Source organism: Taudactylus pleione, unplaced genomic scaffold (genome assembly GCF_031769625.1).
Source record: "Taudactylus pleione unplaced genomic scaffold, aTauple2 ptg000198l, whole genome shotgun sequence".
Taxonomy (NCBI): domain Eukaryota; kingdom Metazoa; phylum Chordata; class Amphibia; order Anura; family Myobatrachidae; genus Taudactylus; species Taudactylus pleione.
Genome location: NW_028284600.1, coordinates 9,121,641 through 9,149,014, shown reverse-complemented (window position 1 = coordinate 9,149,014; position 27,374 = coordinate 9,121,641). Strand labels below are relative to the sequence as shown.

At 45.4% G+C, this 27,374-nt stretch overlaps 1 protein-coding gene across 1 annotated transcript in view; it reads left to right on the top strand.

The window, feature by feature from the left end:
* Positions 1-11,948: 11,948 nt before the first annotated feature.
* The window catches only part of LOC148518846 (CUB and zona pellucida-like domain-containing protein 1), a 32,928-nt gene continuing 17,502 nt past the window's right edge, over positions 11,949-27,374 (top strand). The window contains exons 1-5 of the mRNA XM_088476970.1: positions 11,949-12,045; positions 13,107-13,236; positions 14,399-14,601; positions 22,463-22,610; positions 25,320-25,531. Coding sequence (XP_088333096.1) covers positions 11,964-12,045; positions 13,107-13,236; positions 14,399-14,601; positions 22,463-22,610; positions 25,320-25,531 — 775 coding nt within the window. The 5' untranslated portion in view covers positions 11,949-11,963. The remainder of the gene's footprint in view (positions 12,046-13,106; positions 13,237-14,398; positions 14,602-22,462; positions 22,611-25,319; positions 25,532-27,374) is intronic.

The following is a 27,374-nucleotide window of genomic DNA, read 5'->3' as shown; positions in this document are numbered from 1 at the left end:
GCTGCTGTTGTCCATAGGGGCTGGCTGGGCTGTGTTGTGCTGCTGTCATAGGGGCTAGCTGGGCTGTGTTGTGCAGTCAGTTGTCCATAGTGGCTGTGTCCACTCCAAAGTCTATAGGGGCTGGCTGGACTGTGTTGTGCAGTGTCCCATAAAGGCTGTAGTCCTAAAGGGGTGCTGTAGTGTTGTCCAGGGGGTGATCTGTCCATCAGGGGTGGTCCCCCAAAGTGCACTCCAAAAAAAATAAATAATAATTTTTCTGTGTTTGTGAATTGTGTGCGCAGTAGCCGCACGTGCATCAACAAAGTAGCGCCAAGCGTGCACCTGTGTCATAAGTAAAGGGCCGGCTGGCTCGTCTGTTAAAGGGTGGTGTAACCCCCAAAGTGCACTCCAAACAAATAAAAACATATTTTTTTCTGTGTTCGTGAATTGTGTGCGCTGTAGCCGCACGTGCATCAACAAAGTAGCGCCAAGCGTGCGCCTGTGTCATAAGTAAAGGGCCGGCTGGCTTGTCCATTAAAGGGTGCTGTAACCCCCAAAGTGCACTCCAAAAAAAATATATATTTTTTTTTTGTGTTTGTGAATTGTGTGCGCAGTAGCCGCACGTGCATCAACAAAGTAGCGCCAAGCGTGCGCCTTTGTCATAAGTAAAGGGCTGGCTGGCTTGACCGTTAATGAGTGCTGTAACCCCCAAAGTGCACTCCAAGCAAAATAAAAAATAATTTTCTGTGTTTATGAATTGTGTGCACTGTGGTTGCACGTGCATCAACAAAGGAGCAGCACCAAGCATGTGCCTGTGTCCCATAAGTCTGTTAAAGGGTGGTGTAACCCCCAAAGTGCACTCCAAAAAAAATTAAAAATTATTATTTTCTGTGTTGTGAATTGTGTGCGCTGTAGCCGCACGTCCATCAACAAAGGAGCAGCGCCAAGCGTGCGCCTTTGTCCCATAAGTAGAGGGCCGGCTGGCTCTTCTCTTAAAGGGTGGTGTAAGCCCCAAAAAGTGCACTCCAAGAAAAATAAAAAATTATTTTCTGTGTTTGTGAATTGTGTGCACTGTGGTTGCCCGTGCATCAACAAAGGAGCAGCGCCAAGCGTGCGCCTGTGTCCCATAAGTCTGTTAAAGAGTGGTGTAACCCCCAAAGTGCACTCCAAAAAAATGTAAAAATTATTATTTTCTGTGTTGTGAATTGTGTGCGCTGTAGCCGCATGTCCATCAACAAAGGAGCAGCGCCAAGTGCGCACCTGTGTCATAAATCAAGGGTCGGCTGGCTTGACCGTTAAAGCATACTTGCCGACATTTTGCTCCCTCCTTCCGGGAGGTAGCTGTCAGGCTTACAGGGCTGGGGGTGTGATGCGGCCAAATGGGGCGGGGCCCGGCACATGACGCGGCGTTGGGGGCGGAGCATGGGGGCGTGACAGCACAATTGCCCCCTCTTCACAATGGCATTGTGCAGCAGGGGGCGGAGCCACGATGACGCGATTCAGCGTGAATCGCGTCACCGGCCCCCCTGCTGCCGGGGTTTGTACTTAAAAGCGCGGGGGGGTGCGGACACATCGCTGGGGCCGGGAGGATTGCCTGCCTTCCCGGGAGGTTGGGAGCGGCACCCAATTTTCGGGAGGCTCCCGACCAAATCGGGAGGGTAGGCAAGTATGCGTTAAAGGGTGCTGTAACACCCAAAGTGCACTCCAAAAATTTTTTAAATTCTTTTCTGTGTTTGTGTGCGCCTTAGCCGCACGTATATATCAATCAATATAATATAAATGGAGGACCAAACTTTGTCCCATAAAAGATCAAGAACCACTTCCTCCTAGTGCTGAAGTTGCTGCCACTAGTCATGACATAGACGATAAAATGCCATCAACGTCGTCTGCTAAGGTCGATACCCAATGTCATAGTAGAGTGCATATAAAATCCCAAATGACAAAGTTCAGGAAAATGACCTTAAAAAAACATTTAAATCATCTGAGGAGAAACGTAAACTTGCCAATATGCCATTTACGACACGGAGTGGCAAGGAACGGCTAAGGTCTATCCCTATGTTCACAACTAGTGGTTCAGCTTCACATGACGATGGAAGCCTGCCTCCCGCTACAAAAATCAAACGAGTTAAGCTGGCAAAAGCACAGCGAAGAACTGTGCGTTCATTGCGTTCATACATTTACCAGTCAAGACTGCTCACAGCACCCTATACCCAGAAGTACCCTCTATTCTTCTGGGGTGCAGCAGCTGGATGCACCAGTGACCCCACTACACTTACTGCCTTGGCCTATACATGCAGTGGCAGCAGTAGTGCCCAGGGCTCAGCGAGCAGGTTGTCATGCAGGGATAGATGAAGAGAGGAGGGGGCCTGTGTGCAGCCCTCCGTACAAGCCCCCTCCTCTCTGGCAGCAAAGTAGACTGGCTTTTGACCAGAGAATACTTTGCATGTGCAGGGCTCCGGGAATATGGCACCTGCACTATGTTCTTGGACACTTCTCTACTGTGTATGCGCAAATCTCTGGGAAAATGGCCACTGCACCATTTCCCCAGCGCAGTCTGATGTGGGACTCTGGAGAGTATAAGTATAATTATATGGGTGCAGGGTGCGCGGTGTGGGCCCCCTGGACCCAAGGCCCATATGTGCACTGTGCACCCCGCACTCATTATAGATACACCAATGGTATCGCAGGTAACAAGCTGCAGCAGCACTATTTGGGGCTCAGTGGTAGGGTCTCGTCTGCCGCAAGCCCCAGAGAGCTTTCGGCTCTAACAGAGGGCCCGATTCAGACCCGCTCGCGAGCGCTGAGCACTCGCAAGCGGGTCGATGTTGGCCCACTCCCTCGTGCGCATGCGCGAGACCCGAATAGCGACGGCCAAGCCGTTGCTATGGGTCTCGTACCAAAGGGGGCGTGCTGTCGATGGTGAGTGACAGCACGCCCCCTTTGGTAGGCATGCCGGGGGTGTGGCTGGCCAGACGGAGGCGTTCCCATGGGAATGCCTACCGTCTGGGGCCGGCCCCACTGACATCACTAGTGATGTCAGTGGGAGTGCTTTTGGCTCTGATAGAGCCAAAAGCACTCCAGGGTTTGCGGCAGACGAGACCCTACCACAAGGGTCTCGTCGCAAGCCCGATGGTCGTGATGGTCTTGACCATCGCGACCATCATTTTGGCCGCTCGCATGCGCTGTGGGCCGCAACAAAAAAAAAAATGCCCTGATTCAGAGCGGGCGCTCGCTCAGAGCGTCCGGCTCTGAATCAGGCGCAGAGCCGGAAGCTCTCCCACTGACATCACTGGTGATGTCAGTGGGGCCGCCCACAAACGGCAGGTGTTCGTTTGGGAACGCCTCCATTTGTGTAGCCACCCCCCCGCCCCACCTACAAAATGGGGCGAGCTGTCGATCACCATCGACAGCCGCCCCTTTTGTAGTGAGCCCCGGAGCGAGAGCATTTCTCTCTCGCTCTGGGGCTTGCGCATGCGCAGTGCAGCCGCTGCACGTGCGCAGGGCACAAGTTAACATTGACCCGCTTGCGAGCGCTGAAGCACTTGCGAGCGGGTCTGAATGAGTCCCACATTACATTATAACAATGTGACGTAAGAAGCATGCATTACTCACAGTCTCAGCTGAGTCTTAATCGCTGTCTAGTTTTTGTTTTTTTCACTATCCAAACGCTAAATAAACGCACCTACAACCTGGAAGAGAAACAGAGAAATCTTTTTTTATTACTGAAACTAAACATCCCCTGTATGGAAAAGCTGGATCAGTGCAGAGTATTGGAAGTGATCAAACAGATCCTTTGGGTTCTGCTCCTGTGTATGTTACTGTGTGTGAGCAAGTTACCCCTATGGGCCCGAGCCAGGGCTGTACACTATTCTCACCTGTGCTTGCGCTGGCAATGTATGTGCGGAAATATGCTAATGCCGCTAACAGACTCCCCGTCTGATATAGTGTGTGACGGACTGTGCGAGTGTTGTTACACCCACTTCCCCTGTCTGCCTTGTGTGCAGATCCTCCGAGGGTTGGAAACACACCACCATCGATGCACCATCGGACACACATCGACTCCTCCAGTAAGTCTTGGGCTGTACAGATTCCGGGGCAGGGCCAGCTTGAGGCATGTTCAACCAGTGCGCTCGAACAGGGGCGCCACCCCATAGAGGGTGCATACCTGCCAGCCATTCCCGATTTCAGCGGGACAGTCCCGTTTTTCAGGCACTGCCCCGCTGTTCCACCTGCGGGACGAAGTTGGGCACCTCTACCGCCGCAGCTGTGCCGGCCCTGGAGAGGAGGAATGGATGTTGCGCACATGCGTGTGGCTTCCATTCAGTCCAGGAAGAGAGCTGGGGCAGCCCAGCTACTGACGTAGTGCTGGGCTCGCCCCCAGCCTGATGTTACTGGGAGGCGTGCCATATGGACATGGCCCAAATAACGTCATTTACGAGGCATGGCAATGCCTCCATTCTGCGAGTGAAGAGGCGCCAGGGACCGGACTGGCACAAGGCGCTGCAACTCCTGGAGCCAGCCCTGATTCTAGGTCACCTGTTTCTTTGACTCTGACCTCTGAGACTGTGGTTCTGCGATCGGGAACACAGCCGTGAGCGCAGACTCACCTCTGGAACGCCCATAACACGCTTACAGACAGCCCTTTTTGCAAACACTTTAGGCCACCTCCCTGACTACTCCCAGGAATGCCTATGGATCGCAGTTGTCTGCTCAGGACCTTGTGGTCACGGAGACATTGTGAATGCCATCTCAAACTTTATTTTGTACATGCACAATGGGAATATCCACAGCGTTCTGCACATGCACAGTAGCAAAAACATCGCTCAGCTCCGTGATTATCAGCATATTGTGCAACTCAGGCTCTACAGCATGTACAAGAGCCACTCTGATGAGATCCAAAAAACTGGGCATATCATTGATTCCTATACATGTAGTATTGTGGCCTGATGTGTGTTGCTGTAACCCAGGGGAAATGCAGTGACATGGGACAGATCCCACAGGAGACAAATACACCTGTGTTCATAGGACCTATACCTCGGCAGAGCATTACCAAGTCATAGCTGAGGAGCAATATCAGGTCCTCTAGCAGAGAGAATAGTTATAATGACACTGACTCTTCTCCCACTCAAGTCAGATAGGGTTATTTATGCTATTATTGTGTAATCCTACTTATTACACACTAGCTGGGATGCCCTGGTTGAAGACTGGGCCCTGAAGTACAGCTGCAGCCTTTATTTGTGAAACATTGTCCTAGCCGTTAACCCCACTCCATTGATCCTGAAAAAGACCCCACCGTTTGCTAACATGCATGCAAACAGTGGAGTAACAATCGTGGGTGCAAGGGGTGTGGCTCCTGATGTGTGTTGCTGTAACCCAGGGGAAATGCAGTGACATGGGACAGATCCCACAGGAGACAAATACACCTGTGTTCATAGGACCTATACCTCGGCAGAGCATTACCAAGTCATAGCTGAGGAGCAATATCAGGTCCTCTAGCAGAGAGAATAGTTATAATGACACTGACTCTTCTCCCACTCAAGTCAGATAGGGTTATTTATGCTATTATTGTGTAATCCTACTTATTACACACTAGCTGGGATGCCCTGGTTGAAGACTGGGCCCTGAAGTACAGCTGCAGCCTTTATTTGTGAAACATTGTCCTAGCCGTTAACCCCACTCCATTGATCCTGAAAAAGACCCCACCGTTTGCTAACATGCATGCAAACAGTGGAGTAACAATCGTGGGTGCAAGGGGTGTGGCTGCCTCTGTGGCCCGACGCTCCCCCTGCACACATGATGGGCCGGTCCAGTCAGGGCCATTGAGGGGGGCCCAGGTGTTAGTGATGTTGATTTGGTGCTGACCCACCAGCTGATTACAGCTGACACACTGGCAGGCAGTCATGGAGAGAAAGCGACTGAGGTTAAAATTATACTTTTGTCCACATTGCCACGCTTCACAGCTGACTGGGAAAAGGATCTGGGTATACAATTAGTCCCTAAAGATTGGGATAAGATTTTGCAGACCACTATGTCCTTTTCGGTTAGCTATTCAGTAGTGGAAACTCAGGGCCCGATTCAGACCCGGACGCTAAGCTGCGTTCGCACGCAGCCGAAATGGACAGAGTATGCAAATCCCACGATCGTACGGCCTGGTTTGAGGACGCCCTCTATGTCTTAGCATGCGGAAGTGCAATCGTACACCAGTCTAATGCCGCCCACTTCCCTTCACAGCACATGTCACCTCAACAGTGCTGCCAAGGCTGCCCAGTCCACTGGAGATCTCCGAGCCCCCCAACTATAGCAGAGTGGTTCTCCAGATTGGATTTCTATATGTCTATGGATGATCTTATGATGTCTGGTGCTACTAGATATAGAGAGTTTAGTGACATATGGGGAACTTGGTTTCTGTCCTATTCAGGCCATATCAGTGGAACTTGTTGACTCACCTCATATTTTAATACATTTTTAGGATATTATCTCAGGTGGTTCCCCTCTCATTCCCCCCCCCTCCTTTTCCCTTCTTACTCTCAACTTATGTTCTGTTCCAGCCTTTGTTGTATATTTTTGACTTGTCTTATTTTATTTATGGTCTATTTTATGTTGTATGATATATTTTGTGGTATACTGTGGATGTGCTTCTTCTTTTTTGTTGATTTAAATAAAAACTTAAAAAATATATACCGTATATACTCGAGTATAAGTCGACCCGAATATAAGCCGAGGTAGCTAATTTTACCACAAAAAACTGGGAAAACGTATTGACTCGAGTATAAGCCTAGGGCGGGAAATGCAGCAACTGGTAGTGCCCCCAGTAGTAATCCCCCCTGGTAGTGCCCCCAGTAGTAATCCCCCCTGGTAGTGCCCCCAGTAGTAATCACCCCCTGGTAGTGCCCCCAGAAGTAATCCCCCCCTGGTAGTGCCCCCAGAAGTAATCCCCCCCCTGGTAGTGCCCCCAGAAGTAATCCCCCCCTGGTAGTGCCCCCAGAAGTAATCCCCCCCTGGTAGTGCCCCCAGTAGTAATCCCCCCCTGGTAGTGCCCCCAGAAGTAATCCCCCCCTGGTAGTGCCCCCAGAAGTAATCCCCCCCTGGTAGTGCCCCCAGTAGTAATCCCCCCCTGGTTGTGCCCCCAGAAGTAATCCCCCCCCTGGTAGTGCCCCCAGAAGTAATCCCCCCCTGGTAGTGCCCCCAGAAGTAATCCCCCCCTGGTAGTGCCCCCAGTAGTCCTAATAAAAATAAAAAAAACCACTTACCTGAAACTCCCGCTCCAGGTCCCGCCGCTGCTATCAGCTCCTCCGGCCGCTTTGCATTATTGGAGAGACGTCGTCATGACGTCTCTCCCATTACCCACTGCGGGAGCCGGAAGATGGCTCCCGCAGTGGGAGCAGCAGCAGCCGATGAGAGTCTGACAGTCTGACAGACTCTCATCGACTGCTGATTACAACAAACACACAGCTGCCGGCTCCGGCGGATGTGAGTTTGGCAGTGTGTAGCGCTGACCGAACTCCGTCCGGTCAGCGCTACACACACGGTGCAGCTGTGTCACAGAGACACAGACTGCACCGCGGCCCGCATGGTACGCTACTCAGCTGCGTACCATGCGGGCATCACTCGAGTATAAGCCGAGGGGGTGCTTTTTCAGCAAAAAAAATGTGCTGAAAAACTCGGCTTATACTCGAGTATATACGGTATATACTTTTGTTGCACTCTCACAGATTTTTGACAGCCTGCCAATTTCCACTGGAGCCAGCCCCGGAATCTGTGTAATTTAACAGTGTCCCTATTTTTATAGATTGTGTGACAGTATGTGGCCCAAACCTAGGCAAAAACCTAATCCTAGTCAAACTACACCACCATGCTAAATTTGTTGGAGCTAGGTCCAAAACTGTGGCCGTGCATAAAGGACGGACAGACAAACACGCTTTCTCGCTTATTATATAGATATATTGCTGCATTTATATTTACAAATAATGTATACACATTAAATTGTACATTAATTTAGAAACTAAAATGTGTGATCATTTTAGTGTTATTACACAAGACTTCTGTTTGATGATTTAAATCACATATTATTACTACACTGTGTACTGCAATATTGTCTTACAGGGGTGTAGAATCACAATACTACAGCATCTTATTTCATTTTTCCTCTCAAAATGTATTAATTGGTAACTGAATACTGTGTCACTGTCCCATGTACCAAGTCACTGACTTGTGGTGAGATAATAAATGTCCCAGCTAGCAGTAATCTATAACACAGTATATGCTTCCACCTTTTTCTATATGGTTGTTACCATTGTGTTTGGCAGCTTAAAGCTCCATTTTACAGTATTTCCATGTTGCATTTTATTTGCATCAGTAAATAATATAGATATTGCAGTTGCGTATCTAGGGGGGGGGTTGAACGACGCCCGTGCCCTGTTCACCATGGCAGGACCGACAGAGGGGGCTGCATTATAGGTAGGATAATTTGCATATATGTAATATATTTTACCCAGAATGCACCATGCTTGTTATTGATGCAATGTTTGCGCTCTTTTCCTGTGTTGTTTGCATGAAGAATGTAATAAACAGTGATTTGCAATATAGTAAGTGGAGATAACAGACAATAATAAAGTACAGGATTAGAGCCACAAATAAAACTTACCTCCACTAAGCAACTCGTACTGAGAAGTGAGGATTCCAAGGCAGCAGCTGTGTATATCACCTCTGTGATGTCATAATATGCTGGATAACTGACTGTGACATCACCAACAGCCACCATCACCTGCAGCAGAAGCTCAGGAGACATTGATACAATGTGATGCTTATCTTCAGTTGAAAAGTAAAACAAATGGGGGTGGATGAGGGGAACAAAATTTAAGGAAGTTTTGTAATAAAGGTCCTTTGTAGCGATAACGATAAAAATCAGTTTTGTAATGATTTCCTGGGCCTTGCAAGTATTAGGGAAATCAACATTTAAATCACCAGTTTTCTAAATTGATGAAAACAAGTTGCCAGATATTGAAAAATCACTGAAATCGCTAATTTCTCTGGTGAAGATTAATTCAATTAATGCAAGAAATGATCATGTTTTCACTGGTTTCAAACACTCACGATTATTAGAGACCAGTGAGTTTTACACCTGTCCAAGCAGCATAATAAATGAGCCCATCCATTTCTATGTTGTTCCACAAATGTACTTATATAACCATGTTAGAAATTAATAAGAGCGTTAAAATGAAAAAGCTGTGCCCATGCAGGTATCATTACTAGCCAAACGGGCTATTTACAGAGTAACACACCATTTGGGGGTATATTTTTACTAAAGGTCGATTTCAATCGATTTCAAATCATTCTAAGTCGATGTTGTCTTTCTGGGGCTAAATCACACATTTACTAATACTAAATACTAAAAAAATTATCTGTTAGTAAATGTGTGATATACCCCTTAGACTTGTTAAGTGAATGCAACATGAGCTGTATCTTTAATACACTTCCCTGACACCAGAGCTCCTCAAAAGTGTCAATTGTTTTTCTTAAACCATACAGTACAGACATTCATAAGTTTTTAATTAAGTGGTTCATTCACTTGCTATCATCTTGGTTATGATCCATAAAAGTTTTTAATAAGGAGTTTATTTTATTAAATAATTTTATTAAATACAGCTTAGCGGTTACGACATTAAACAGTACAATGTGGGGTTTTGTCACCTCACAATTTAAAGTTATAATAACAATGTGATAATGACCAGAATCATTTACTCACAGCCATTATCTAGGTCAATAGACATTTCCAGGGGGAGTGGCCTAATAGAGGAGACATGGTCACGCCCCCTACAAAACAATTAAGAAAAATTAGTAAGTGCACCAGATCCAGGAGGGACGGGGATCAGTGCAATCGCTCCCCCTCCTCCACAATAACAACTATTTCCAGTAATTTCCAGTCAATTCTAACCAATTTTGTCAACTAAAATCACAAGAAGGGGACTTACATGCAATCAGAAACATGCAAGATCCGGTTCTTAGATCAGAGATTCGACTTGTGGGAAGACCCGAGCCGGGCCTCAATGCTACTTGGAACTCCAAAAGTGTTCCAAGCTGGGACTCGGCTCAACTTGGAACTCCAAAGTTTGGGTGTGTTCACTTTTTAGCAAAACCGAACCGCTCATCTCTAATTCTTAATACCCACAGTATATTGGGGAGATATTTTATCCATTTCTGGAAGCTGTTGGAAACCCAATTTATTACAGACGCGTTTTATAATGTTACTGACACAGTGGAAGTTGAAATGTTCCCTGAGTCTGAAGTATTCCCTTGGCAAAATTGGGGTGTCAGAAAGTGATGAGAGCAGCAGTTGGACGTAGAATGATGTACCCCCTGCTGAAGTAGGAAATATTGATGAACCAGTTGACATTATGCCTGATTTTAAGAGAGAAAAGACCCTACTCTGGTAAAGGCTAGAGATAATGTAACAGCGGTTGATGGAACCCCACTATAGCCTGATAGCAGGTTGTCATACCCTCACATGGCAGCCCATGTAGCAGATTGGAGTGGTACCTGGCTCATGGTCACATAACTGTGGGATATCTAGGGGTAGAGAAAACCTCTGAGAGAATTTAGCTGCAGTTTTTCTGTCCAGTGATCCATATACTGTATATGTATCTGACTACTGTGCATCCCGTCCTGAGAGTACCATGCTCCCAGGCCACATTAAAGATGTCTGCTTGTCCCGTTACCCATTATTGAGGTCCTGTTTGAGAGAATAGCAATGGATTTTGTTTGCACCTCTAATAAAGTCTGCTTGGGGTCATCAGTATATTTTGGTAGTAATGGATTACGATACCAGACACCCGAAAGCGATACCATTGTGCAATACGTCAACACTCTTTAAATGAAGAGGTAGGCGAGTCCAAATTCGAAGTAGCTTGGCCATTGATGTGACGTTTTCACCATGTCCACCCTGGGCTTTTTCTGGAGCATTTGCCAAAATTCGAGGTACAGTCTGCTTTTGAGATTAGCATAGACCTTGCAGCGAACTGTCTGTCACCATGAAATGCACAATGTGGGCAAGCAGGCACATTAATGAACTTTAAGAGGTCCACAATATTTACTGGTCTTGAAATAACTGTCAGTAACGTGAGACATAAAATGAGCTCATTCAGAAATACGGCGACATCTGCAGTGGAAATCATAATTATCATTTATTTTCTATTCAAATTAAACTTTGGGACCTATGAATTTTTAATTGCAGCAGACTGAAGATTTAATTGCAACAGACTAATTTTTGACAAAAATGTCCCAGCTATGTACTAACTGTAACTTGCAGCGAACAGCAGCTGTTCCCTGCAAGTTACAGTTAGTACATAGGAGTCTTTCACATTTTGAAAAGACTCTGTTACCTTAGTCGGACCGACAAGAAAGCCTCAATAGGTATTAAGCGGATTATGCTATCTGAGGCTGTCATAAACCAATGGGGTGCAACTATGGAAAGCTTTGCAGTAGATACATAGTGATAAGACTGTATACATATACCCTATTGATATAATAATGGGAAATGTGGACTGCACTGCTAACTAACCTTTTTCAGGAGATCTCTGGGAAATCTCCTGCATTAGGCTGTTAGTACATAGTAGGAAAACATTAATTTTGCAGAAACTAGTTTCTACTTAATTTTATGAATGTTTTTTTATAAATAGGGTCCTTTGTCCTGCAGGCTTTCTGAACATGAGAAAGAAAAAACAGTGAAGAGATTACTATTAAGCAACCAGTACGGCAAATATTGACGCCAAACTATGTAGAGTATGAGAATGTTGCAGATGTTGATTTCCTAAACATGTCTATAATTCTGCTGGTTGTGTGATAGACACTGGGAATTACCAGCTGGGATTTTCACAAAGTGTTCCAATGAAGGACAGGGCAGGTCTCCAAACCTGTATATATACAATTATTTATTTTCCTAGTTCACAATATACATGTGAAATCTCTTACAAACACATATTTTTAAGATGTCTCCAGTGGGGCTTCGAAAGACCCTGCTCCTTCTTATTAGTTTTGCATTCGTCCAAGAAAAGGTTCTATCAGTAAACGGTATGTACACACCATAGCTAAGGACCCATAACTGATTGTGTGTTTATACTCTAGAAGCAGGCAGCATGCAGAGATGAAATGTTTATTTGTGTTTATTATCAGCTACGCAGTATAGGATTATAGCAATAACGGAAAGATAATTCTTATTTTGTTTTGTTATCACTAATTCATTCTGCCATTGCACTATTTGGCTGGGCAATCGCCACATTGGATCTGAATCAGTTCAGCGCGCTGTTGATAGCGCCAGGAGAGAGCTCCCAGAGCTATTCAATTCAGCGCGCTGTTAGCCCGACTAAAGGATTTCTCCTTGCACCCTCCTGAGAGTGCGAGGAGAAATCTGACTAAAGTGCCGGCCGCGAAGCTGTTTTCCGGCTTAGCGCAGCGCAATCAGCCTTGTGGCCAGCACTTTAGTTGGAAAATGCCGGTTCTGGCGACTAAACACCCTGCTTTAGTCTCGAGAACCGGCATTTTCCGACTTAAGTGTTTATAGTCGGGGACTAGAATTGAATAGCTCCGGGACCAATATCTCAGCACTGTTAACATCCTGGGGAATTGAATCACCCCCATTCTTAGTAACAGGGCTAAATTCACCTTTACACCCATATAGCCCTCCTGCTTCAGACAGCATTGTTCACAGGGCAACGCTAACAATATTTTTGCTGCTTTGGCATTAATAAATAACCTGTTTTACACAGTAAAAATAATAATGGATGTAGTTAGATACAAAGAGGCATGAGAGAACAGGGAACACAATTACTAATTCAGGGTACACAGTATTCAACTAGATCTAGGGTATCAACTCTGCAGCTGTGATTGGTAATTATAACAGTGCATAGTGCTTTATCATTGTACGTAGACTGACAGTTGAACCTTTTCTGTATACCAATGACTGGTCATTATAAGTAAAGAAAAAGCAACTTTTCCAAAATCTATATGTGCTGTACGAAACGGCATCTTCTTCATTAGCAGTATGATATTATGATGACACACACCAGCAAGAGTTCGGTTTCTAACTTGTCTATTTGTAATATTTTTTTTCCTTCTTTCCATCTCTGATACAGCACAATGTGATACAAGTTATACAGATCCCTACAAACCGGTCCAGATCCTAAGTTCTGAAAATGCAGATTGTTCCTGGAACATATTACGGCCAGCCAATGAGACCACCCGGGTCATCTTCTCCCTGCTTGAGTGAGAAAACAGACATTTTAATAGTAACTGGTAGATTTTGCATAGAAAAACTGTTATCGTTTTTTTATATCACAGTAAAAAAGTACAAAAAAATTACAGCCCGTTTATCTACCTGTCATTATTTGCACAGTATGTGGCAAGAAGGAGTGTTCATATTCCGGGAAGCATATTGCAATTTTTAATGACACATTCAATTGGCCGCAAGATTTTCACCGCAAATCGTAACGTGGCTATCACAACCAATTTTTCATCAACGTTGCCAAGAACGCACCAGATTCTAATGCTATCTGATTATATTTCTGCAAAAACCTGCAGGAATTTTTTTTTTTTAAATGTAGAAATCAACCCGTACCCTAAAAAAACTTAATAAATATCGGATAACCGTATATATGTCTGTTACTGTCCCAAAGAAAATATTTTGAGCTTTTAAAATGTATTTGTAATTTTTATTAATATCAGTGAAGATATGATTGAATGCTTTTTTTTCCGTTAAAATAAAATGTGGGGTGCAGTTAAATTCTAGCACCTAAATGAATAGATAAAAAAAACTTTGCGTCTGGCAGAAATTTCTCGCGCCGCAGAAAAAAAAATTGCAGTAATTTGAATATGCCCTTATTTGCTTTAGATGTTTGACAGTGAATATTTATAAAATCTGTAATTATGGGCTTGATTCAGGGGTGCAAGCAGCGTCAATGCCACACGCTATCGGTCGATGTTTCCAGTCTGATCATGCATCCCGGATCCCCCATGGTTACCGCCTGGAGCCGCAGAACTAATTTGAACACTGAAAGGCAATTTCGGTTGTGCATAACTGGGTGGTAATAGGGGGATGGCTAGCCAGGTATGGGCGCATCGCAGGCGTCTTGTGGTCAGCACTACGTCGCATTAACCCCGACAGCCATATTCAGACAGATAAATTGCACCTGCGATAGGGCTGGTGCAATCTCTGATGATGCAACTGATGCGACCGATGGTGCAACTTAATGCGCACAGCAGCGGATTAGCCCCACAGCCGAGTGTTTGGCAGTATATGCGTTACAGTAAGATGTCTTTTGTGCTATATTGCATCACTGCCTTTGTTCCATTACGCTCCATTGTTCCATGTTGGTATTGCAGCGTTGGTTATTATTTTGATGCTAACAGTGAATATTTGCTTTCCCAGGTTAAACCCAAGTGCACACTGTTCGCAGGAAAACATTACTGTGCTGGATGAGAATTTGGGAGTGCTGGGAGTGCTGTGCCCAGGATCTCCTAAGATTGCTGTGTTCGAGTCTCCGGGCAAGGTGTATATCAGGCTTTATACTGACTCCACGGGTTTTCAGAGGCGTGCTTACTTCCTGTATTACTCTGTTACTCCACAAAATGGTAAGTTAGCAATAGGTAAATCTACTGCAGGACACAACTTGTTGTAATGCAAATTGACCTGTAGGAAGAATAAAGGAGCATTCAAGGAAAAAAAAAGTTTGATTTATTAGTAGCATAAAAATCAATCCCCAATTCTATATGCATGAAACCATTACAGAAGTGCACAGCACTACCGTTTACTGTAAATTGGTTGACATACAGTGTGACCACCGGAAGGATCTTTCTCTAGTGTCTCACTGATTGGTTGCTATGGTTTTAGAGCTATAGCAACCAATCAGACACTTGCTTTTATGGAATGGGATTGAAATGCCAGCGGCTGCCCGACATGATGAAAATCCTGACAGAGGCAGCTAAGTATGCTAACTTCCCCTGTCCCCCCCCTAACCCTAACCCTCCCTTAGTGGTGCCTAACCCTAACCTCCCCCCCTAGTGCCTAGCCCTAACCTCTCCCCCTAGTGACTAACCCTTACTTCCCCCCGGGGGTTCCTAATCCTACCCCCCCTCCCTTACCGCTGCCTAAACCTAACCTTCCCAGGGTGGTGCCTAACCCTAATCTCTGCCTGGGTGTGCCTAACCCTAACTCTCCCCCCTAGGGGTGCCTAAACCTAACCTCCCCTCCCCAAACCTAACGTTAACCCCGCTAACAGCCCTAAACCTAACACTCCCCCCCCCCAAGTGGATAACAGGACGGACGCTCCAGACTTACCTTGTTTGGTCACGTGTCGTCCTGGATTCCGGCATCGGGATTATGAAAGACGCCTTGCGGCCGCCAGTCACATAACTACATCCCGCTTTTATTATTAACCTTGCTCAAAATAGATAAAAACTAAAATATAACTGCTGATTGGTTGTTGTGATTCACTGCATATTTTGCATATCTGAGGAAGGCTAGGTTGATGCCATACAGTGGAACATAGGCTGTCGGAGGGGTGAGTGACCATAACGTCTCCCTAGTAAGTCTCTTTTTAATACATTGCAGCGCTAAGACATCCAGTATCACTGTGATAAGCAGAGATGCAGGCTTAGCGCAGAGTAAAGGGGCATCTTCATATATCTCCCCCTTAGAGTTACAAGTGGACATATTCAATGTAACATAAAAAGTAATTAAATAACCAAGTTTTAAGAGTTTCGCAAAATTAACCCAGAGGTGTTTCACTTTCCCTTCCATTCAAGGAAATGTTATATTGAATTTTCAGGACATACAGACGTGTCCTCGGTCATTGTTGCTGCAGTCAGGTTACACATCCCTTCTAGTTGTGCCTAGTCCCGTGTCGTGCATCTTTTCATGCTGCATATAAGATGAACAAGGAGACTTTTCTGATGAAAAAGATATGAGGGATGTGTTCTATGTGCGCCTCCAGCTGTATCTCTATACAAAATGCTACGTTACGTGTCAGCGGCTGTTTTACGGCACCACGTTACATTGAGATGAGCTTACAGACTTGGCCGCACACAGAACATACACATGCCGCGTATAATTGTATTCAGCGTAGCCTGCTTCGCATTGCAAATAAGACGCGTTTGCAGTGAAAAAGGCGCCCGGTGCCGGCCGAGTCGTACGGGAGTCGCCGGCTCTCATGCGCCCTGTGAAACGCGACTCATATGCATGGAGGATAGACGAGAAAGGACTTATCTGTACATGTGATTCTTTCGGTAATGTATTGATTAATAATATTTTAACCAAAAACCACAAATTTTCTATATATTTTACCATATTACTTTAATATAGTATACAGGATGGCCACCGTAATTAAACTATCCCTATTCCTGCTCCCCATGTCCTAATTAGTCTACCAAATTTGGTGACATTCTGGTTCTTAAGCTGGGTACACACTATCACGGTTTTAATATTTTGTAGATCCAGTTTGGGACCCTTAGGTATGACGGATGTGCATAGGAAACGTGGAGGCTAAATAATACTTTGACTCCGGGGTATAAACAGAAGTGTAGGCACATTAGGGACAGTGTAGGAACCACAGGTTAGAGATATGCATGGATATTGAACTGGAACCAGAGTGGACAGACTAGGACCACTTGCGACCCCTTGCCTAGTGACCTGTGAAAGCCAGCAAGACCGGGGATACACTCCAGAGACAAGGTGACCTCCGGGACTCAGAACAATATAATACTTTTAGTTTCAACTCAGAACTCAGGCCCAGGAATTGGAGTTTAATGAGTACAGCTTGAGAAAGCTGCAACTCTGGTACTGCTCTGGCGCAAGACCTGAAACTGGAACCCAGTGAGGAACTCAGAAACTGAGAGTCAGGATAAGTAATACAGCTTACTGAACACCTCAGTGTACAGAACGTATACTGCACACTGAACCCTAGCCCTGGTCCTGGAACCAGCACCCTTCTCTGAACCAGCCCAAGACAATAGTACACAGCACAGAGAAGCCAATACAGGGTTAGCACAATAGTATAATGAATGACAGAGTAATACAGCGAGGTAACTTGCACCGTCCCAGCAGCACTGATGTAGAGCGGAGTCAACAACGATGTAATAGCGGCAGATGTATGATATCCCTGAATGCACACACCGGTTAGCATAGGCAAGTCTCTATGCAGCATGGAAGCTGCGGCTCTGGCAGGTAACGAACACAGCGGCAGATGGAAAGCCGGTAACGTTATACACTCTGGCTGAGTGGTGGCTGGAGCTGGTCTGTATACAGCGTGGAAGCTGCAGCGGCACAGCGGCAGATGGAATGCAGGTAATGGTTACAGAGAGCGGCACTGGAGGCTGAGATGGTAAACGGCCAGGAGTCCACAAAGTAGCAACGGAAGTCACAGAGGACACGTTGTCAGATCACAAAGAATGAACCTGGAGCCTTGTTCATTGCATCGTCCCATCTGCCATGTAGAACAGCAAGGCAGATGGGACAATTTAACACAAGCCCTAATAATTACCCTTAGTATTTTCATCTACTACTCAAGAATACCAAATAAGAGTATTTTTAATTAAGGTCTTACCGGACTATATTTATTAATCTAATTTCCTCCAAACTGTAGGCAGAAAAGGCAGTTTCTAGCATATTTACCAAACCTTGGACGTACGGATTGTCTCTGGCAAACTAATGCTTGACCTCTCTGAGCTAGGGCCCTCATTCAGAGCCGCTCGTAAGCGGCCGCTCGTTCGTTCTGACCAATGTTCGCACATCTGCGCATGCGTACGGATTTTAATACGCATGCGCGAACCAGTCAGTGCGACCGAAAATCGTTTGTTCGCGAAATAGCGAATGCCTGCTATTTTGAGTGACAGGAGGAGGCGTATGTGGGTGGTAACGGGAAGGTGCTTGAAAACGGGGAGTGGAGATCAGAACGCAGGAGTGCTTAAAGGTCAAAACGGGTGTTTTATGGGTGTGCATAATTAATACAGCAGCGTCATTGACCACATCACTTGGTTATTTTAAAGTCAGAACTGCTCGCAAGATTGTGGTAGGAAAAACCAACCACAAGAATAGCGAGCAGTTTATACGCTGTTCGATGTACTCGATTAATCTATTAAATAGCGGACATGACGTATGGTGCGAGCGGCCAGGGGGCGTCTTTTTCAAAATTACGACCGCAAGTTTTGTTCGCTCGTTCAGACATAGAGGCGTGAACAGACCGCAAAGTGCGAACGGTTCATTTGAATAGACACCCCTTTTTAATGAACGAGCGAGCGCAAATAGCGTCCGGCTCTGAATCAGGGCCTAGGTTCCAATAGCCAACTTAATTTTCAGGTGGTGTTAGCCATCATAGCCTATGGGCTACAGGAATCGGTATGAAATACCGCCAGCCGCATGGCCGGCGGTTTGATTCCCGGCAGCGCCTGGCCGACAAAAGCAGAGTTCCCGGCAGCGGAAGCCCGACAGCGCTGAAAATCCCGAGCGTCGCTAATGTAAGTATAAACTAACCTAACCTAAACCCCTAATCCTCCTTAGGGGTGCCTAACCCTAACCTCCCCCCAAGTGCCTAACCCTAATCCCCCCTCTAAGTGCCTAACCCTAACCCCCCCCCTTCCCCGCTGCCTAAACCTAAGTCCCCCGGGGGGGTGCCTAACCCTAAGTCCCCCCCGGGGGTGCCTAACACTAACCCTCCCTCCCCCTTGCCTAACCCTAACCCTCCCGGGGGGGTGCCTAACCCTAAACCCCCCCGGGTGCCCTAAACCTAACCCTCCCACCGCCGCTGTCCGCTCGCTGCGCCCGGCATCACTTTGATCGGGATGCCAGGCGCCAGTCTCCCAGCGTCTGGGAAATGTCAGGCGTCTACATCTACGCCCGGCATTTCACCCTCGCCGGGATACGACAGTCGGGAAGCCGGCTGTCTGTATTAAAGCAGCGGGGGTCCCCAGTGCATACCGGGCTACAGTATTGCTGCAGAGGCAGGGGTACATTTATAATGGGTGCAGGGTGTGCGGTGCACACGGGCCCCTGGGTCCAGGGGGTGCCCACACCGCACACCCTGCACCTATAATTATACTTACCTCTCCGGAGTCCCACGTCGGAGCTGGTGTCGGCGGTGGAGGTGCCCCACCTCCTGACTGTCCGTGGGACACTTCCCAGTGCCCGGAAAACGGAACTGTCCCACTGAAATTGGGAATGGCTGGGAGGTGTTTCCCCTCTATGGGGTGGCGCCCCTGTTCGACCGTACTGGTGGAACATGCCTCGAGCCAGCTCTGTGAGTATGGCTTCCCTTGTGAGTGATTCAGTGTCTCTGTACGCACCACTTTCAGCGACATGCCCATATCACGCCTGTGACATTCCCATAACCCACCCATAATACACTAAACCTCCGTGTGTCTGATTAGCCTCCCCCCTGTCACCACCCAGTTATTCCCCTGGCAGCCCAGTACATTTCTTATACACTTCTGAGACCGTGCAGCTGAATCTGTGCTGCGTCTCTGTATGAACACCATGTGAGATCCATGCGCAGTGTGACTCAAAACATCGGTCTACTGCGTCCGACATCGCTCTGCGTCCCACTCAGATTCAGGTCCCTATTCTTTTAATAACATAAATCTGCAGCATGGCAGCAGCATATATGACACTAATAATATTGCTAAATGCAAATAAACATAATTTTGTGCAATGGAAAATGTAAAAAAAAAAAACAACTTGATGTTGAATGAATCATGCAGTGTCTGTTATTTTACATTGTATAATTAACATTAATACAGATATAACGGAGAGCCGCTAAATGGGGGCAGTCTAATGCTCTGGCGGGTATTGGAAACTAGATCTCCCAGCTTGCCTGAAAATCGGGGTGTAACCTCGGAGCTTGCCAGCTGCAGAGAGTTTTGCGCCAGAGTAGGAAAAGGGGGTGTAGTCATGGTCACAATCCCGACAGCGGAATGCCGGCTAGGGAGTTATGACACGCGACAAAATACCGACGTCTATCATCATCCCGACACCGGAATGCAGAGGACGCCATCCCGAATGAAGGTAAGTCTGGGGCGCCCTTAGCGTTAGCCGTAGGGGGGAGGGTTAGGATTAGGGAGTCTAGCGGGGTTAAGTTTGGGGGGGGAGGTTAGGGTTAGGCACTCCTAGGTGGGAGGGACAGGCACCCCGCTCCCCCCCAGGATGGTTAGGTTTAGGGAGAGCGGTAAGGGGGGGTTGGGGTTAGGCACCCCCGGGAGTAGTTTAGGGTTAGGCACTAGGGGGGGAGGTTAGGGTTAAGCACCACTAAGGGAGGGTTAGGGGGGGGGCAGGGGAGGTTAGGGTACTTACCTGCCTCTGTCCGGATCTTGATACTGTCGGGCATCTGCTGTCGGGATTTGAACCGGCATTTCAATCCCATTCCAGGAAAAGCACAGGAGTGCGTCTGTGGTTACCATAGATGGGAAAAAAACAGACACAAAAAAACCCAAAAACATTTTGTTATCCTGTGCCATTGACGGAAAGAAACCATCTGGTTCTTCCCCATTGATGGTAAAAACATTCGACATTGACTATAAAGTTTAAACCATCGATGATTATGAATCACCGATGGTCGGTGGCCATCCCCATCATAGTGTTATGATGATGATCTCATAGAGAAACATAAGCACTGCAAATAAGGGCCTGATTCAGCAAGGAACGCAAAGGAGAGAACGCACGCACCCGTCTGCTGCGAGAATATGCTGATCAATGCATACGCACGTAGACAGCAGCACAGGATGCAGATGCTCAGCCCTATATTAAGCCGCCCATCTCCCTTTACTCAAAGCCTGATCAGTACGCAAGATAGCGTAAACATCGGTAACCTCAAGAACCATCGACCACATTTGCATAATAGTGCAGGATTTTGGCAATGTCCTGTGTGCATGGAGTCTCATCACTGCATCTGTCACCGTATTGGCTTAATTATGGACGCACCTAAAACGGCATCCCAACGCGCAGGCACGCCTGCTTTCGCCCGACCACCCCCTGTCATCACCCACAAACGGCCCTTCCTGTCAGTCAATATTGGAAGGGGACTTCGTACACGCTGCATGTAGTCTGCGTATGCACTGGCTAGTTCGCACACGCGCAGTGCGATGCATAGGCGTGCGCAGTACAAAAACATCGGCCAAGTGCATGCTTTCTCTCCTTTGCGTTGCTTGCTGAATCAGGCCCTAAGTCCACTAGCCAGGTAGCATAGTAGTAAACGGGAGAGTGAGTACTGTGCACAAGGGTGCTGAAGGAATGGCAAAGTCAGAGGGACAAAGCCATTACAGTGAGACTGAAAGCAATGAAAAGGAATGTAAGACCCATAGAGAGAGCTGAAAGTTTTAAGTTGCCAACCCCAAACCAGTCTTGCTGAAAGAGCTGGAAATCTAGCAAGGCTGGGTGCCAGGTTATTAGAATGGGCCTCCAGAATCACAGAGAGAAGTGACATTCCCGCGCGTATTCTGCCATTGCTGCCTAGTCCAGAGGATGTCCAGTTCCGATCCAGAAGGCGTACATGTACAGTTCAGAGGTTCACGGGGTGTCTAGGTCCAACCCACCAAAGGTCCAGACAGAATCAGAACCAACCCAGTTTGTTGCAGAGTTTCCTGATCTGTTCCATTTGTTTCAGGCGCCTGTTTTTGCTACTTCTACGTTACGGCTGTTAATATAAAGGAACTCCATGTAATACTTCATTATTGTCTTTATATAACAGTTGTTGTAGTGATTCCCACTTTTCTAACTGAGACAACAGGTTGCAGTATACCCAGTGTTTCTCCCAGTTCTAGATTTTTCAATATCGTCTTGTACCCTTGAATACCCCCCACAGTAAGCCCACACTACAGTGTGAGTGATTTATGCAGAGACTTTTAACATGGTACTTTTTTCAGCTTCACGGTGAAATGTTTTATTTGATCATCACTCTCAGTGCTGATTGTGTGCCATTATAACTATTGGTGTAGCTGGTTCTTCTATTGAATGTAATTGCCGATGTCATTATAAATACCTATATTGAACGCAATATCATTGTGATATAGTTCAGTTATAATATTTTGGACATGGTAATTATGTTTCATGGTCACAGTAATCTCTGCCACTCCATCTTTGTTAAGGTAATTTTTCTTAACTCCTTATTTACTAAGTTTCCTGCGCATTTCATAAATCCGATGGCGGATTAGCTACACACAAATGAACATTTCTTTTGTGTATATAACAGTAGTAAGAATATTTTTAAATGACTAAAACAATGCTACTTTTGTGAATTCCCATCCATGTCTTACTAATTACTATCCTTAAACAATAAAGAACATAAAAGATATTAGCTGTATGATAACCATTGCCACCATAATGGCTCATTTGTAATGCCTGTAGAAGTCATTATTAATAATTTTTAATATATCAAATGACTGAAAACCTCTTTAAAATATCTTCTGAATAAGAATATTGTTCTTCATTTTTGTTCCTACTTCTCTTAAGATGTTCAATGTGGTGAAAGCATCAGTGATTATTTAGGAATCATCTCGTCCCCCAATTATCCAGGCCGGCACTCACACTTTACATTTTGTGTCTGGAACCTGGAAGTGCCAAAGAACACAAAAGTGAAACTCTCCTTCTTGGAAATCTTGTAAGTTAGTGCGACTTGCTCAGCAACTTTGTACACTTAGGAGTTAAGACTCCTACATATACAGTAGGAGATGAAAACAACATTAGTTAAAACCTAGACAAAATCTTGTACAGTATAGACATAGAGTGTGCTTTGTCCTTACTTTAGCAGAGCTTTAAAGCTTGTTCATTTACACATCTCAAAGCTTCACTGTAGCTATGTACTTAAATGAGTGTTCCTACAGAACTCAGTTGCATTTTACTGATCATTAACACTATTCAACACTACAGGGTTGGGTACAGGATCCCGGCAGTCAGAATCCCGATGCCGGCATCCCGACAGGGTTAGGATACCGACACCTGTCGGCAGGGGAGTCTTCAGAGAGGAGGGGGCCCGTGTTCACTCCACGTGCGGGGCCCCCTCCTCTCCCCCCGGTGGCCGGCAGCCGACTGACGCGGCTGGCCAGCCACCGGAGCATTAGTAGACTTCGGGCACTAGAGTGTGCCCGGAGTCTACTGAGCGTGCGCAGAACACCATAAAATGGCCTCGGCGGACATTTTTTTTGGTGTTCTAAGCAGCGCTTACAGCCACTGCGGGACCACGGACAGGTACGTTTAAAATAATATGGGTGCAGGGTGTGCGGTGCGGGGCCCCTCTGGACCTGGGGGCCAGTGTGCCCCGCACACACTGCACCCATTATAGATACGCCACTGCCTGTCGGTAAGTATCCTAAACCTAACCCTCCCTCCCTGCAGCCTAAAACTAACCCTCCCTCCCTGCAGCCTAAACCTTACCGACCCTCCCCCTCCCGCAGCCTAAACCTATCCTCTCCCCCTAGTGCCCAACCCTAACTCCACTACTTACCGTCGGGATGCAGGCGCCAGGATACTGACTTCTTGTCGGTATTCCGGCGCCGGCATTCTGAGCGTCGGCATACCGACAGCCAGAATTTACACTACATCCCACACTACAGGTAACATCAAATTTGGTGCAAAAGACTATGGGGCCTATGTATCAATAATTGCGTCAGAACCACATTTATTAACAGTCTTTAACATAATATCTCTTCAGGTACTTTAAATGTACACAGTGACAGCGCTTTCCATAACACGCTGTCTCTCTCTCACTCATGCGTGTAGTGTAAGTTTCACGGAAAGCTTTGGAGCAGAGAGGCTACAGGAGAGGGCTCACAAGATCTCTCTCCTGCGTAGAATGCCTCCGTAGGAAACAGTGGCTAACAGCATCTGAAGATGGCTTTTTGAGCTTGGTACATAAGGTAAGACTGCAGTCCCCATTGAGAATAGTGAAAACTGTGGGCCTCATTCTGAGACGCAATGCTAATGCAATCTCAGCTGCGATCTCGTAAGCAGCGATGTGCGAAAATATGCAAATGTCGCTAATGCTGGGATATGTTTTGAGACGCCCACTGGGGCCATCACAAATCCAAACAACTCCGTACACTCACGCAGCCGCCATCGCAGATCATTCGATAATCTGAGTAGGCCTGTGGTCGCATAGAATGACTGCCTGAACTGAGACGTCAGAACCACATTATCTGCGTAAGTGCAGGTACAGGCTAGGACACTCCCGGAAAACTGTCGGGACGCCGTTGCGTTTTTTGCCGCCACCCCCCGTTACTTCCCACATATGGCCCCTATATGTCAATCACTTTGCAATTGAAACTTTGCTGAAAGCGACTATAGTAATGTACCTTGACGTATGCGCAGTGAGACTCAGACCCATTCGCAGATGGTTGATTATTCAACTGCATGAACATCGGAATAGCGCACATCTCTGAATCAGACCCTGAGGTCTGTAGCTCTAATTAGCCTTTTCAAGGAGATATCTGTGATATGTCCTGCATTAAGCTATTGCTATAAATCCCTGATTCATAAAATCATCGGAATATGCAGTTTACACATGATTTAGGTAAATAGGGGCTTGACCCTTACGAGAATCGGTTTCAAAGGACATCTAAAAGGCCTTGAGAAAAAGTGTTAAAGCCACACACGTTTACCCAGCCAACCCACCGTTTCCTTCCAGGAAAGCTCACTGAAAAATCCACACTCACTGCGTCCAAATTTGTTTCTCATCTCTGTGCGGTAACCATCAGTAACTCAGACTCATGCGCAAACCTACAACACAAAGACGTTGCTCGTATATATGAGGTCTAACATTATGACAAAAAAAGGGAAAGAAAACCACCGCAGCACATGAAAGGTATAAAAATGTAAAAATATATAAATGTAATTATATGTTTAGGAGCACACTTGCTTTTTACATTTGACACGATCCATAACCTCCAAAGCATAGACGATGAGCTGATTGTGCTGCACTAACCCAGTCTACTCCTTGTATTCTAAAGGCCATATGTTGCAGTTATATGTGAATAACACGATCATCATGCAGTGTGACAGGTGTTTGATTTCACCGTTAATGTAAATTAAATGTATGTCATACATCTCAAACATCCCAATTTAAAAATCAGACCATTTTAGGGTACAGCTCTGATCCATCCGTGCCACACACTAAAACGGCCACATGCCTTTTACAGCGAGGAAGTTGGTACAATAAGGAGTTTGGGTATTTTTATGACAGTTTCTTTTGTCTTGTAACATTAGTGTAGATCCAGCTGCTAGCCAATTATTCTGTACTTTATAGTCCTGATGTTAGCATTGTGTTTTGCATTTTTATAGGTTTTTTTCTCACTCATATTCTGTTCCACTGTAGTATTGAACCAGACGCTGCCTGTCGGTTTGACTTTATAGCTCTGTATGACGGCCCAGACACAAACTCGCCCCTCTTGGATGTACTATGCGGTCAAAGAGTAGCAGAAGTGGAAAGCAGCTCTAATCATTTAACATTGATGTTCAGCGCTGATTATGCCAACTCATATTTTGGTTTCTCTACAACCTTTAAGGCATTACCACAGAGCAACAACAGTGAGTACAAAAAACAAAATCTAAAATGTGATTTTTGAGATTCTTTTATAAGTAGAAGACTTCCTGTGGCGTAGGTATTGACAAAGAGTTTGAAATAATCTCCTATGGTGTCAGTCTAGCAAAGACTTAGTAGAGAGCTGCAGGGAGGCCCCTCTGCCTCCCTTTACTCACAGCTCTCACTTCCTGCCTGCCTCCCACAAAGTATTTTTTCCAAACTGTTCCCTGGGAAGTAAACAAATGATTAGATAAAAGACCTGATGGCGTTCTTACATACGTAACACAAAATAAGCAGCAGTCTCCTAAAGAGCCTCTGTGTTGTTTCCATACCAGAAATGGAAACCAATAGGACTGTGTTATACTAATTGATAACTAAAAATTAGAGATGAACAATTTGGTGTTGTTGAAAACTGAACACATCTGAACTTTGGGGTTCTGAGTCAAACTGAGTCCCAGCATGCGTCTCCAATAAGTTTCGCATTTGAATCTAAAAAAAGGGATCTTGGGTTTTATATTGTATGTAAACAGAAATTTTAGCATGCTTTTAGCTGTTTTTATCCATTTAAAAAAAAAATTAAAAACCAAAACTGAAACTGAACCAAAACATTTGAGGGTGGTTTTGCCAAAACCAAAGCCATACCATTTGAGTGTGGTTTTGCCAAAACCAAAACATGTAGTATTTATTAAAATGTCTTTATATTGGTTCTAGTACAAAAACAGTAGAAGACATTCATTAAAGAGAGAAAAGTGGTGACAAGAACAAAAGCTTTTTTAATAACCTTTCGTCTGTTTCTTGGCAACACAACAGGGGCGACACATAATATTTTTAAAGAAGAATTGGAAGTACATGAGTGGGTACAAGGAGTGGAGCAGGTACAAGGACATCCAAGTATTTGAGTACCAATGTTTAGTAGGAGTTTAGAACATGGTTGACTTGTAATACTGATCAATAAATGAGAAGACATCACCAATTAAGATTTGATAAGACTGCGAGAATGCACAAAATTCAGACATATTCAATTGGAAGTGAATTTTAAATTTTTGCCACAGTGCAGGGTTTCCCCCACAGCCACATGGTTTTTTCAATAGGCTGCAAGAAATTCAGATACCGTAATTTCTATAGGAATTAACAAGGATTATTTCTCACAGCCCTAGAGCAGGTGCAAAATTAGGGAGTATCCCTATTTTAAATTGAAAATGTCAGGACTCGCTTCAGAACTCCCCGCTCCCAATACTAATTGAGCAACTGGAAGTTTCCAATTAGCTTAATTAGTCCAATAAATTCATGTCATTATTGGTGTGAAAAAATTATCTCAAATTACCCCAAAATCAACTTTTCTATGCACTCCAATTGTAACTAACATATTTGTAAAAATTAAAAATATATATTTTTTAAAATTTCTTTTATATTTTTTTTTTATTTAAATTGGTTTAAAATTACCCCCAAATCACCTTTTTTCATTTTTAATTTTATTAGCTTGAATTTAAACTTATTTTTATCATTTTGTTTACTGTTTATTTAAAAAAAAATGCACATGTCAGCCATTTTAAACATTTTAAAGCTCAATTTAATGTTAAGTAAAACCTTTACTGTAACCCAATTTTGTTGGGGGGTTTGTACAGACTGATTTGCACATTTTGCCATTTTTAACATGGGTTTTTGACACAAAAATTACAGCAACCAATTTTTCTAATTGGACAATATGTGAATCAGGAGGCAGTGGCAAACGCAGGATTTCTAGAGGGGGGTTTCCAAATGCTTGATTTTAGAGCGAGTGTGGCCAGTCCATGAAGAGGGCAGAATTGGTACTTATCCAGCTTTAATATGTTACATACAAAGTATATT